We start from the raw sequence: 12728 nt of genomic DNA, 5'->3' as shown, positions 1-12728 counted from the left end.
TTCTACCGCTCCTCCTGGTTCTACCGCTCCTTATGGTTCTACTGCTCCTCACAGTTCTACCGCTCCTCCTGGTTCTACCGCTCCTCACGGTTCTAAAACAGAACTTGAAGAAAGAACTTAGAACCTTTACTTCAATAGAAGTACTAATACTGCAGTGTAGAAATACAATTTCACTTTTGTAAAAGTACAAAAATATTAGAATAAAAATGTACTTAAAGTGCGAGAAGTAAAAGTACTCATCATGCAGAATAAAATATTATTTTACTGTAAAACCAAACACTCACATTTATTTATTGTAATAAATAGTGAAAACCTCAAACTTCATCTTTTATGTTTAAGTTTTACAGAAAATGAAATAATTGTTTTTTTATTCTTTAATTCAAGTTTATCTGAAGAAGAAAAGTCAATTATCTCAACTTGTCAGCAAAATGTTTTAAAGTTTATTTTGAAACTTCAGAATCTGAGTTTTGCTCTTGACATTTAAAATTTCTCAACTAATTTATTTAGTGTGTTTTATTTAATCAGGACGTGACATCAGCGTTGAGATTTCATTCACAAATGAGTCCAGAATGACGTCATGATATTTAAAGATTTAAATAAAGTCATACAGACATAATCATAAATAAAGACGCCTAAAATCAATAAAACCTTTAAAGCACCTGATTCACTGAAGCTCTGCTCAAACTTCAGGTGAATCATCAACATCTTTATTTTACAGACAAACACCTGAGCGAAGTGGGCGGGGCGTTACCTGCTGAGCTGCAAGTCTATTGGCCAAACACCAAGTGATACATCATCAAAATGAGAAAGGGGACAAAAGGAAAGAAGAAAAATAGAAAAAAGGAAGAGAAATAAATAAAATAAAACAAGAAAGAGAAAAGTAAAAACAAACAGGTGAGAAAAAAGGCGAAGAGAGAGAGACAGAAAAAAAAGAGAAAGAAAAGAAACATTTTTCTGTGTTTTGTACTTTTCTCTTTCTTACTTTATTTTATTTTATTTATGTCAGTTTGTCTGAGACGGTCTGACCTGAGTGCTGCTGTCTGCTGACTCTTTAATCTGTGATATAAAAAAAACTAAATTGATTATTTTTGTTTTATCTGCAAAGATTCAATGAGATGTAATGAAGTAGAAGTAGAAAGTTGCATAAAATGGAAATACAAGTACTTTAAAATCTGAAGGTATCCCAGTGAAAGTACAGGGTTTGAGTAAATGTACTCAGTTACTTTCACCAGCTGGAACAACAGCACCTCCTGGAGGAGAGGAGGGACATGCTGCCTCCCTGTGGTCACATGACGACATTACAGCAACAACAACCTGATGTTTGTCACGTGTTATAAAGGTGCAGTCCGTCACGTTTATTGATCCGCCTGCCCCCCCCCCCCTGCTGGAGAAGAGAGGAACAGCAGCTCAGACTAAATGAACATCTTTCTCATTTCTCAAGCTCTAATATTTGTATAATGCAGTGATTAATCAATTATCAAATTAATCTGCATCTATTTTGATAATTGATTAATCAACTCTCTTTAATGTGAATATTTTCTGCTTTCTTTCCTCGTCTCTGACAGTAAACTGAATATCTTGGACGTCATCTTGGACTTTGATCAACAGTTTATGGTCCAAACAATCGATCAATCAGTGGAAGAAATATTGCCAGATTGATCACTAGTTGAAAAAGAGGTCAGTAGTTATTGATGTATTTTTTCTTCTGTTAGATTTGTTCTGTTCTCGCTGCCGTGTCTCCAGGGTTCATGAGTGATATATGTTAATCATATATTGATATATATTGATAATATATTGATCATAGATTTAGAGGAGCAGAAACTTTAATCTGTTCTGTTCCTCTTTGAAAACTTTTAAATTTGTTCTAATATTTGTGGGAACTTAAGGAACGTTTGATCAGTGGTGGAAGAACAAGAACTGTGACGTTAAGTATCAGTCAGTCAGTCAGTCAGTCAGTCAGTCAGTTAGAGAGTCAGAGAGTCAGTCAGAGAGTCAGAGAGTCAGAGAGTCAGTCAGAGAGTCAGAGAGTCAGTCAGTCAGTCAGTCAGAGAGTCAGAGAGTCAGAGAGTCAGTCAGTCAGTCAGAGAGTCAGAGAGTCAGTCAGAGAGTCAGTCAGTCAGTCAGTCAGTCAGTCAGTTAGAGAGTCAGAGAGTCAGTCAGAGAGTCAGTCAGAGAGTCAGTCAGAGAGTCAGTCAGTCAGAGAGTCAGTCAGTCAGAGAGTCAGAGAGTCAGAGAGTCAGTCAGAGAGTCAGTCAGTCAGAGAGTCAGTCAGAGAGTCAGAGAGTCAGTCAGAGAGTCAGTCAGTCAGTCAGTCAGTCAGTCAGTCAGTCAGTTAGAGAGTCAGAGAGTCAGTCAGAGAGTCAGAGAGTCAGTCAGAGAGTCAGTCAGTCAGAGAGTCAGTCAGTCAGAGAGTCAGAGAGTCAGAGAGTCAGTCAGAGAGTCAGAGAGTCAGAGAGTCAGTCAGTCAGCTGTAGTGGAACATTCTATTGTGGAACACACTGTGGTAGAACATTCTATAACGGAACACACTGTAGTGGAACATTCTATAGTGGAACAGACTGTAGTGGAACATTATATAGCGGAACAGACTGTAGTGGAACATTATATAGCGGAACACACTGTAGTGGAACTTTCTATAGTGGAACACACTGTAGTGGAACATTCTATTGTGGAACACACTGTGGTAGAACATTCTATAACGGAACACACTGTAGTGGAACATTCTATAGTGGAACAGACTGTAGTGGAACATTATATAGCGGAACACACTGTAGTGGAACTTTCTATAGTGGAACAGACTGTAGTGGAACATTATATAGCGGAACAGACTGTAGTGGAACATTCTATAGTGGAACACACTGTGGTGGAACACACTCTGGTGGAACATTCTATAACGGAACAGACTGTAGTGGAACATTCTATAGTGGAACAGACTGTAGTGGAACATTATATAGCGGAACAGACTGTAGTGGAACATTATATAGCGGAACACACTGTAGTGGAACATTCTATAGTGGAACACACTGTGGTGGAACACACTCTGGTGGAACATTCTATAACGGAACACACTGTAGTGGAACAGACTGTAGTGGAACATTCTATAGTGGAACAGACTGTAGTGGAACATTCTATAGTGGAACACACTGTAGTGGAACATTCTATAGCAGAACACACTGTAGTGGAACATTCTATAGCAGAACACACTGTAGTGGAACATTCTATAGCGGAACACACTGTGGTGGAACATTCTATAGTGGAACAGACTGTAGTGGAACACACTGTAGTGGAACATTCTATAGTGGAACACACTGTAGTGGAACATTCTATAGTGGAACAGACTGTAGTGGAACACACTGTAGTGGAACATTCTATAGTGGAAAAAAACAAAGAGAACGTGAAAAACAAAGAGAACGTGAAAAACAAAGAGAACGTGAAAAACAAAGAGAACGTGGAACATGTTGCTGTGTGTTTGGTTAATGAAACATTTTTAAGATTTTGTAAATTTGATTAATCGATTAATTGATCATTAATTTGCTGACAGTCTGTCGTCCTTCTCAATCAAAGATCAATCAAAGGGTTTTAAAATGTGTCTTGTGATGAACATTAAGAGAGTCGCTATGACGACGCCGTGACGTTTAATCAAATATTTAATCAGCAGGTTTAATAGACAAAAGTTTGATCTTTATTTTCCAGCAGAATTAAAGATAAATAATAAAGTAACTGTCGATGTCTGACTCTGAGTCTGTCACATATTTCAAAATCCAAAATAAAATATTAACATAAAAGAGGAAAGAAAGAAACAGTTGGGTAACATTTTATTTTATTTTATTTTATGGGTCCTTTTTTTTTTTCTTTACAAATTATTTGCTGATAACAGAGAAATAATTCAAAATAAAGATTCTTTTCATCAGTGAAAAGCTGAATGTCTGAGTCAACACACGTGAAAAACAAAGTTTCAAATAATAATAAATACTTTATGAATTCAGATTTATTTGGCCGTTCATTGAGAGAAAAATGTTTCTAATAATTAATGTTCTGCAGTTCTTTCTAGAAAAGATAAAAAGGATATTGATCCACCTGCTCACAGTTTCATCAGATTATCAGATAGTTTTCAGAGGAACTGACTGATCTCAGCTGGTCTGGAGTCAGTCTGCAGTAGTTTAAGCACAAAAAAGAAAAAATAAGACAAAGATTCTTAGAAAATGCGTCTTTGACATAATAATCTGAATATTGATGAACAGAATAATATTAATAATGATGAACAGCGGAGGAAGATTTGGCCTCTTGACAAACCGTCGACCGATTCATCCAATACCACCTTAAAAAAATATTGATTATCCTGCTGAGGCTCCTCCAGCAGCTTTGGCGCTTTTCTTCAAAATGATTGGTCCATTTTTTTCTCTTCCTGCAGCATCATTGGTCAGTCCTCTCTCTCTCTCTCTCTCTCTCTCTCTCTAACAATCAATAATCAGTATCAGCTGATGTCATCCACAGAGGTCACATGACTGGTCTGATCCATCAGGAGGTGAAGACGCTGCAGACGACGACAGGACTTATCTGAACAGACACAGATAACACCGATCAATCAGCTGATCAATAACCTCAGAGAGCAGAGTTCAGGTCGGTTAAAGGGACATTCAGGTGTTTTAACTTCACGAGGTCAGTTTATAACAGGTTATAAACAGCCTGATGTCTCCATATGAATCACATACGTGAATATGGTTTTATGTTTATATTTACACGTGAACAAATATCTTTACTGTTTTATGAGAAATCACTTTTACCAAAGTTCAGGTTAAAATTCATCCTTTTGTAAGAAAAAGTTTAAAAATCACAACTCAGTGTCTCAGATCCAGGAACTTTTTTCTGTGGTGAGTTCTGTCTGTTTTTGTTATTAAATAAATAAATAAATCATATTTTAAAAAAACACATGAACTGAAAACCGATGTGGAAGTTTTGAGAATAAACATTTTTTTTATTTGTTTTTATTTTTGATGTTATGTTTTGTGGTTCTTGTCCACCAGGAGGCTCCAAACTCAACACAAGATAAAATCTTATTCTGTCACTTTTCTGCTCCAACAGAAGAAGAAGTAGATATTCTCCAGTTTAATAATGTTATATTATAATAATATGTATAATAAGTATAATAGTAATACGTATAATATAATATGTAATATAAACTATCAATTAAAGTAATTTTACCTTTGATACTTTTGTACTTTTTGTGCAGCAAATCAAGATAAAACATAATCTATGAAAGATCAATTTAAACATAAAATATGTTTATTAAAGCAATTCTTTACATGTGAGGTGATGACGGCTTCATGTTGTAGTTGTGCTTCATCTTGAACTGAAATAATTAACTAATAATTAATTAATTATAATAATGAATAGAACCTGGAGGTCAGTTAGATTTCACTCCAGACAAAGTTTTCATCCTGAACGATGAACAATAATCAGATTTTCCTGTTAATCTGAATGGTCAAGGTAACTATTAATAATATTATATATACATATATATATATGTACATATCTCAAAATAATGATTTACTGTTTTTAAATAATGAATAAATAAATAAATAAATAAATAATGACTTAGATGAATAAGTTTATTATCAGTATTATAGTTTTTAAATAAAGAGTGATATTCTGTCAAACACACTGCACAGCTGCATGACCTCTAGTGAAAAAATGCTATTTTTGACTTTAAATCAATCAATCAATCAATCAATTGATCGATCAATCAATACACTGAACACAATAAAGTAAGGTATAGCTGGACAAACTAATACACTTACAACAAACATAAATGTATTATTTATTTAATCTGCATCTATTCTGATAATCGATTAATCATTGTGACTCATTTTTAAATTGAAAAAAGTCTAAATTCTCTTAAACGTGAATATTTTCTGGTTTCTTTCTTCTCTGACAGGAAACTGATGATCTTTGAGGACGTCATCTTGGACTCTGATCAATATTTTCTAACACTTTATGAACCAAACAAACTAACTGATTGATTATTGGAACAGTTATTGCCAGATTGATCACTAGTTGAAAAATAGTTTGAAAGTATTTTTCAATTGACAAGATTATGACAGGATTAATTGATTGATTAACTGTTTTCAGTCATTTCATTTCACCCGAGTCAAACTCTTAAGTTTTGAAATAAACTTAAAGAAAAAGTTTTGCTGACCTTTAATCTTTTATACAGAGATAATTTACTTTTTCAATAGATAAACTAAAAATGTGTATTTCAGAAACTGTTCACAGTGAGCCGTGAACCTGATTGGTTTGAGAGCTTGATTAACTGTTTAATATTAAAATATTAACTTTTATTCACTTTCACTTTGAGTTCACGCAAAAAATTTCAAATACATTTTTTTTAACTTCAACATTTAACTTCATCTCTTTTTAAATGTGATTTTTTTTCAGAGCTGTGACATGCAGGACTCTGTGTTTGACCTCTGACCTGCGGAGGCTGCGAGCTTCATACAGCGTGTCGTCCTCGTCGCTGTCCACCGCCTCCATCTCCACAGAGTCGTCGTAGTTGGACAGCAGACCGTACTTCTTCTTCTGGACGGGTCTCTTCAGCCTGCCGTTAGTTATCGGTAAAATGAAATTTAGCATCATTGTTGTTATTATTATTATTATTATTATTATTATTATTATCATTATTATTACAAGTCATTGTTTTTGGTGGATCAGACAAATGCTGAACTCAAAAGTGGCTCCAACAGCTTCAGAAAACCACCTGAGTTGTAAATCCCAGAGAACGTAGACCTGCTGGGAAGAGAATCAGTGTAAAATTGTGAGATTTATGAATGGAGTTTGGTGTGGCAGCTGTCCACATTCAGGGGTATGACAGAAAAAATCAGTCTGTTCTGAAATACTGTTAGTTTAACTGATAGAACTGCACAGATATACTCGTCTTTTTTACATTTTTAAAATCTTGAGAGATAAAATAATAATTTTCAATTGTTTGGAGGAACAAATGCAGCCATAAATGTGAGAGGAGGATCAGCTGTGTGAGAGCCATGCAGAACTGAAGCAGCTTCAGAAAAACACATGACTCACATTTAACACACTGTGCACCGTCACTAACAGGAGAGAAAAGCTTTAAATCGTTGAATTTTAAATGGACTTTGGTGTGATATGTGTCCACATGCAGGAAAAAAGCAGGTAGGACAGGTTGTTGCTTATTTTAGAGTCATCACACAGCTTGGATAAAAAGGCAGAGACTTACTACTGTTTAACCACCAAGCAAAGGTATTTATTGATTAATTGATTAGTTTACTAAATGTGTTGGGAGAGGATGGAGGGAGTGGGTGCTAAAGTTTAGTGCGATATCTGTCTGTTTTTATCACTGCACAACTCAGATAAGAAATAAATTAATTAAAAATTTAATTGATTCAGAAACTAAACTGAACATCGGAGAAGAAGACTATGATTAGTAGGTGAACTAGTTCAAAATAAACTGTTTAATTGAAAAGTTGCCACTAATATTGATCATAAAGGCATAAATCACTTTGCTAGATTTTCAGGTAATCAGGCACAGTTTTTTATTTATCTAATAATTTATCAGCTGTACTAATATCCTCCATTTGTGACAAAAAAAACTAACATTACAATTTTAACAATCTTATATCCTGAGCTTACACCAAACCCCTTTAATAAAACTAGTGATTTAACACTTCCTCTCTTATCAACAGTTCTACATACTGTGTAAAATCAGAGTCCTCTCTTCAGTTCAGTTTCCATCTGATCTTACTGATCTCTTTACCGATTTCCTGCATGACTTGAGTTTGGCATTAAGGCTTTCCACACTCACCATACAGCTGAAGTACAGATGTGGTGCTGTAGAACTACTGGACAACATTCGTAGAAGTGCAAATGAAATTCTGTTTGATGTATGAGATACATGCCAAATTAAAAACTAGCCACTAAAATTACACAAAAGAGCAGAAATAACCTTTTACAACAAGTAGATACCTGCTGATACTAGAGGAAACTTTAAATTGCTGGATTTATGAATGATGTTTGGTGCGACATCAAGTACTGTGTCACGCTCTGAGCTCTACTGATGCACTTTAGTAGTTTTGTACGCAACTAATCCAAACTTTGCCAAAAAACTAACATTACTTTTTTCACGATCGTACATCTTGAGCTTACACCAAATTCCATTAATAAATCTAGTGATTTAACACTTCTTCTTTTATCAACAGTTCTACATACTCTCTAAACTCTGACTCGTGTTTTTTTCTGAAGCTGGAGTTGCCTCTCCTCAGTTCAGCTTGCATCAGATCTAAAAATGATTTGATTAATTTACAGAGTTTGGACAAAAAAGTGACCTTTGTTACAGAAAAAAATACATGAAAGGCAGATAGTTTAAAATTATATTGTATTTACTGATTTGGTGAATATGTGAATGGAGTTTTGTGTAAAGTCTGTATATAAGCAGCAGTGATGTATTAACTGTTTTTCCTCAGAGCCATTGAACTACTAAACACAAAGTTAGAGGGTGAACCATTTTAAAAGGAATTCTGTTTGATGTATGAGATGCAAGCAGAGAAGAAGCCAATAAAATTATACATTAGAGCACGAATCTTCTTTTATAACATATAAACATCTGCTGATACTGGCCAAAGTTTTAAATTGCTAGATTTAAGACTGATGTTTGGCGTGACATTATGCAGTATTGTATTAATCTAATAATTTATCCTTCTGTAGTTTTGTTCCAAACATTACCTTTTAAACAATCTTACATCTTGAGATCACACCAAACTCCGTTATGAAATTTAGTGATTTGAAACTTATTCTCTTATCAACAGTCCTACATACTCTGTAAACTCTGACTTGTGCGTTTTTCTGAAACTGGAGTTGACTCTCTTCAGTTCAGCTTACATTAGATTTGAGAATACTTTGAATAATTTTCACATTTTGGACAAAAATACTGCCTATATTGCAGACAGATGAGTAGTTCTACTCGGTATTGTATTTGCTGATTCGCTGAATATCTGAATGGAGTTTGGTGTGAAGTGTGTCCACACTCACCGCACAGCTCTGATGAGGAAGTAGAGGACTCCGATCATGGTGATACCGATGAGGACGTACAGGGCCCTCTGGATCATGGAGCTGTCCACACTGAAGCCGGTGAACGGTCCGGGACTCTTCCCGCCGTTCTGTGTGGAGTTCACCCCGCTGGAGGAGGTCGTCGCTGCGGGTCTGGACGTCGCGGTGCTGCTCGGGGCGGCGGGTTCGGTCACATCCTCCTCCGCCACCGACGCCAACAGCCAACAGATCGGAACAAGAACCACCGACAGAACTCTGGTAAAAGAACTCATTTTAAGACATAAGAACACAAAACCACGGAATAAAGACGGAAACGACGGTGGGAGAGTTTTAAAGGGGGTGCGGGGTTTCCCAGCTCCACGTCGCGTTAAGTGAACTCAGCCTCCGGCTTTGTTGATAGAAAGTAAACCAGAACTAGGAAGTTCACGTCCACCTCCTGCTGACGTCACAAACAGACCATGGGGGAAATTATCCCTCAGTTTGACTCGTAGGACTTATTCTGCCAACCAATCACAACGTGAGCTCTGTACACCTACAAGAATACATAAAGGGTGAATAAACAAAGTCATATTCTACAATAATTTAGTCCAAAATGTGAAAATTTTTTAAAAATATTTTCAGATGAGATTGATGCCGAAATGAAGAGCGGCCCTTCTTGCTTTGGGAAAACATATGAGTCACACTTTACAAAGTGAGGAAAGCTGTTGATGTGAGAGTAATCATTAAATAGAGTGATTTCTGAATGAAGTTTGGTGCAAAGTTTTTGTCAGTTTACGAGGAGGTACAGAATTACTGGGATGTTGGTTTTGCTGATGAACTGATCTCCATACACCTGTGGGCTTCCATAAAGGAGTTAAATTTAGTATAACCTCCTAAATGATCAGCTAAGTACAATATGATACTGTCTGCCTGCTTTATTTTTCTGCAATAATTTTATCCAAAATGCAAACATTATTAATAATATTTTCAGATGAGATTGATGCCAAAATGAACAGCGGCTCCTCCTGTTTTAGAAAAACATATGAGTCACATTTTACAACATGTGAACACCTACTGACACACAGCTGGACTGAGGCCTCTGTGGGAACATCTGGACATCTTCACAGGTTCTGATGTTTCTTCTCTGATCAGAACCAACTGGCCGTGTTCTTGATGGTTCTGTTTGCTGATGTTCTAATGGTCTGTTTTAATCCTGGTTCTGTTCAGCAGCAGCTGTGTGTGTGTGTGTGTGTGTGTGTGTGTGTGTGTACCTGCCTGAAGCCTTTTAACTGATGAGCACTGAGCACACTCACATCTGGACAGCTGCTGACATCACTGAGTGATAATAAATCCACCCTCACCTGTCCGTTTGTCCACCTGTCCATCTGTCCACCTGTCCATCTGTCCTTGTGTCACAGGGTCACTGCAGCCTGAAACCTGAGAGGTCAGTTTGTCGGTTTGTTTATTCAGATATTTAAAATAAATTCAATTTTATTTTATTTAGATGAACATTATTCTATTCTATTCTATTGTGGAAACTGGAGAACAGAAGTTTGTTTCCATCATGTGTGTCAGCAGAGCTCCTGTCCACAGGGGGGCGCTGTGGTGTCTCTGCTGCACTGACTGGACTCCTGTCAGCCATATAAAGGAGTTTAAACTGTGATTTAATAACACAGAAAAAAAATTCTCAACAATTAACTGACATTTTTTACTGATATTTTATTCATTTTCAAAAAATATTTTTCCACATTTTTTTTTCACAAGTTATACAATTTTTGTTGGATATTTTGCTGATATTTCATCGATAATATTTCTTAGATGTTATATTCTGATTTCACAAATATTTTATTGATATTCAAAGCTGCTGATTTGTTTAAGGAAAAGTGTTGTGCAGCCATTTATTCTCTCCTGTCAAACATGAACCAGATAGTAACTGTAACTCTGACTCCAAAGTTTATTTTTTAAATCTCACGTTGACAGGAACAAACTTCTGATGATGGTGTTGCTAAGTGGTTGCTCTGTGGTTGTTAAGGAGTGGTTGCTAGGATACAGGTAGCTGTTAGCATGCATTAAATGTTCTGGTTCCTTAATGCACTTCATCTTCATAGTTCTCAGCCTCATATCAATAATGAAATAAATACAACATTTCCTCCATTAAATTTCTCAGCAATTTAATTATTTTTCATTGTAAACAGTCTGAATCTGTTCAGTCTCACAGCAAGATTAAAAATAAATGTTTGTTCTACTTTAAAATGTATTAAACTCAAAATATTGTATTAAAAAAAATTTGTAGGTGTATTGAAGTGAAAGTAAATATTAAAAGTTTAGTATTTTCAGTTAAAACGATGTCATTTTTTAGGCACTAAAAAAGACAAATCAGGTTCAATCAATTTTTAAATTTCTTTCACAGTTTCTAAAATTCAAAGATTCAGGTTTAAAAGAGAGAAAGGAGAAAAGTCAGTTCTCTCAACTAAAGATTATTGGTCAGCAGAACTTTAGTTTATTTCAAAACTCAAGAGTTTAAAAAACTCAAATCTATTTTTTTTACAGTGTGTACATGTGAGGTTATTTAGAGGATTAAAAAAAAAAACTTTCTAAACCAATTTTTATCTTAAAAGCTTCTGTTTCTCATGCAGCTGCAACAATTAATTGATTAATAAATTATTAAATTAATTGTTAATTGTTTTGATAATTGATTAATTGTTCTGAATATTTGTTTTTTAAGAAAAACAGACTTTGGGACATTTGGACATTTGAGGACGTCATCTTGGACTTTGATCAATATTTTCTGGTATTTTCTGCCAGATTGATCACTTGTTAAAATATCTATGTCTTATTGACAAGAATGTGACTGGATCAATTTTTGACAATTTTCTGACATTTTATGGACCAAACAACAAAAATAATGAAAATAATCGTTACGGGACTGATAAGTGACACGTGATTAATCAAGAAAATAATTCATATGGATTAACTGATAATAAGATAATAAGTTTATGAAGAGTTTTCTTTTATGTCATTTAAATAAACTGCAGCTGAAGCTTTAATCACACTAACAGAGTAAATAACAAATAGATATAAAATCAATAAAATATCAATAACTAATTAATATAAACTCAATATCAATAAGACATATTTCTTTATCTGTACAGACTCTCTGTTGTTGCTGATGTTTTTTTTTTTCCTGACTGTTGATGTTTATTGTTGTTGTTGATGTGTGACGTGTCAGTGACGTGTCCCCGGTGTGTTGTCGGTGGGTCACGTGTCTCTGAGGTGTGATGTGCGGTCCGTGTTGCGGGTTTGAGTCCCGCAGGATCAGGATCAGCTCCTGTTTGTGTTATTTCTGTCTGTGGGCCGCAGCTGACTGATGGCCCGCTCAGCCAATCAGAGCGCGGCTCCGCTCCACGCGGCGCTCTGATTGGCCTGGCGGTGATGAAGGGGGCGGGGCTCAGAGATTACAGCAGCATCCTCTCCTCATCCTGGTCTCTGCAGATCCAGCGGACATCTGGAGCTCTGGGACGCGGACCGCCGACACCACTGAGGACAGAGACAGACCGGAAGCCGCCGTCTGATCCACAGCACCGCTCCGGTTCCGGATCTGGGCTCATCCGGATCTCATCTGCACCGGGAGGCTCCGCGGGGACCGACGGACCGACACGACCCGGAAAAAACACGGA

At 36.1% G+C, this 12728-nt stretch overlaps 2 protein-coding genes across 2 annotated transcripts in view; one reads left to right on the top strand and one right to left on the bottom strand.

Moving 5' to 3' along the window:
- Positions 1-6386: 6386 nt before the first annotated feature.
- fam174c (family with sequence similarity 174 member C) lies at positions 6387-9511 on the bottom strand. The gene is made up of 2 exons (XM_084723865.1): positions 9055-9511; positions 6387-6595 (listed from the first exon to the last, which is right to left on the bottom strand). The coding sequence occupies exons 1-2, from the start codon at positions 9342-9344 to the stop codon at positions 6415-6417; spliced, it is 471 nt and encodes a 156-aa protein (XP_084579991.1). The 5' UTR covers positions 9345-9511; the 3' UTR covers positions 6387-6414.
- A 2757-nt stretch (positions 9512-12268) lies between these two features.
- Positions 12269-12728, top strand: part of LOC146324499 (calcium/calmodulin-dependent protein kinase type IV-like) — a 36970-nt gene continuing 36510 nt past the window's right edge. Inside the window, exon 1 of the mRNA XM_084723860.1 lies at positions 12269-12728. This exon is cut by the window's right edge and continues 327 nt beyond it. The gene's annotated coding sequence lies outside the window, so the exon portion shown is untranslated.

The sequence above is a fragment of the Lutjanus erythropterus genome, chromosome 7, assembly GCF_056507025.1.
Source record: "Lutjanus erythropterus isolate fLutEry1 chromosome 7, fLutEry1.hap2, whole genome shotgun sequence".
NCBI classification, from domain to species: domain Eukaryota; kingdom Metazoa; phylum Chordata; class Actinopteri; order Lutjaniformes; family Lutjanidae; genus Lutjanus; species Lutjanus erythropterus.
Note: the sequence above shows the minus strand (reverse complement) of the source record. Positions and strands in the feature narration are given on the sequence as shown.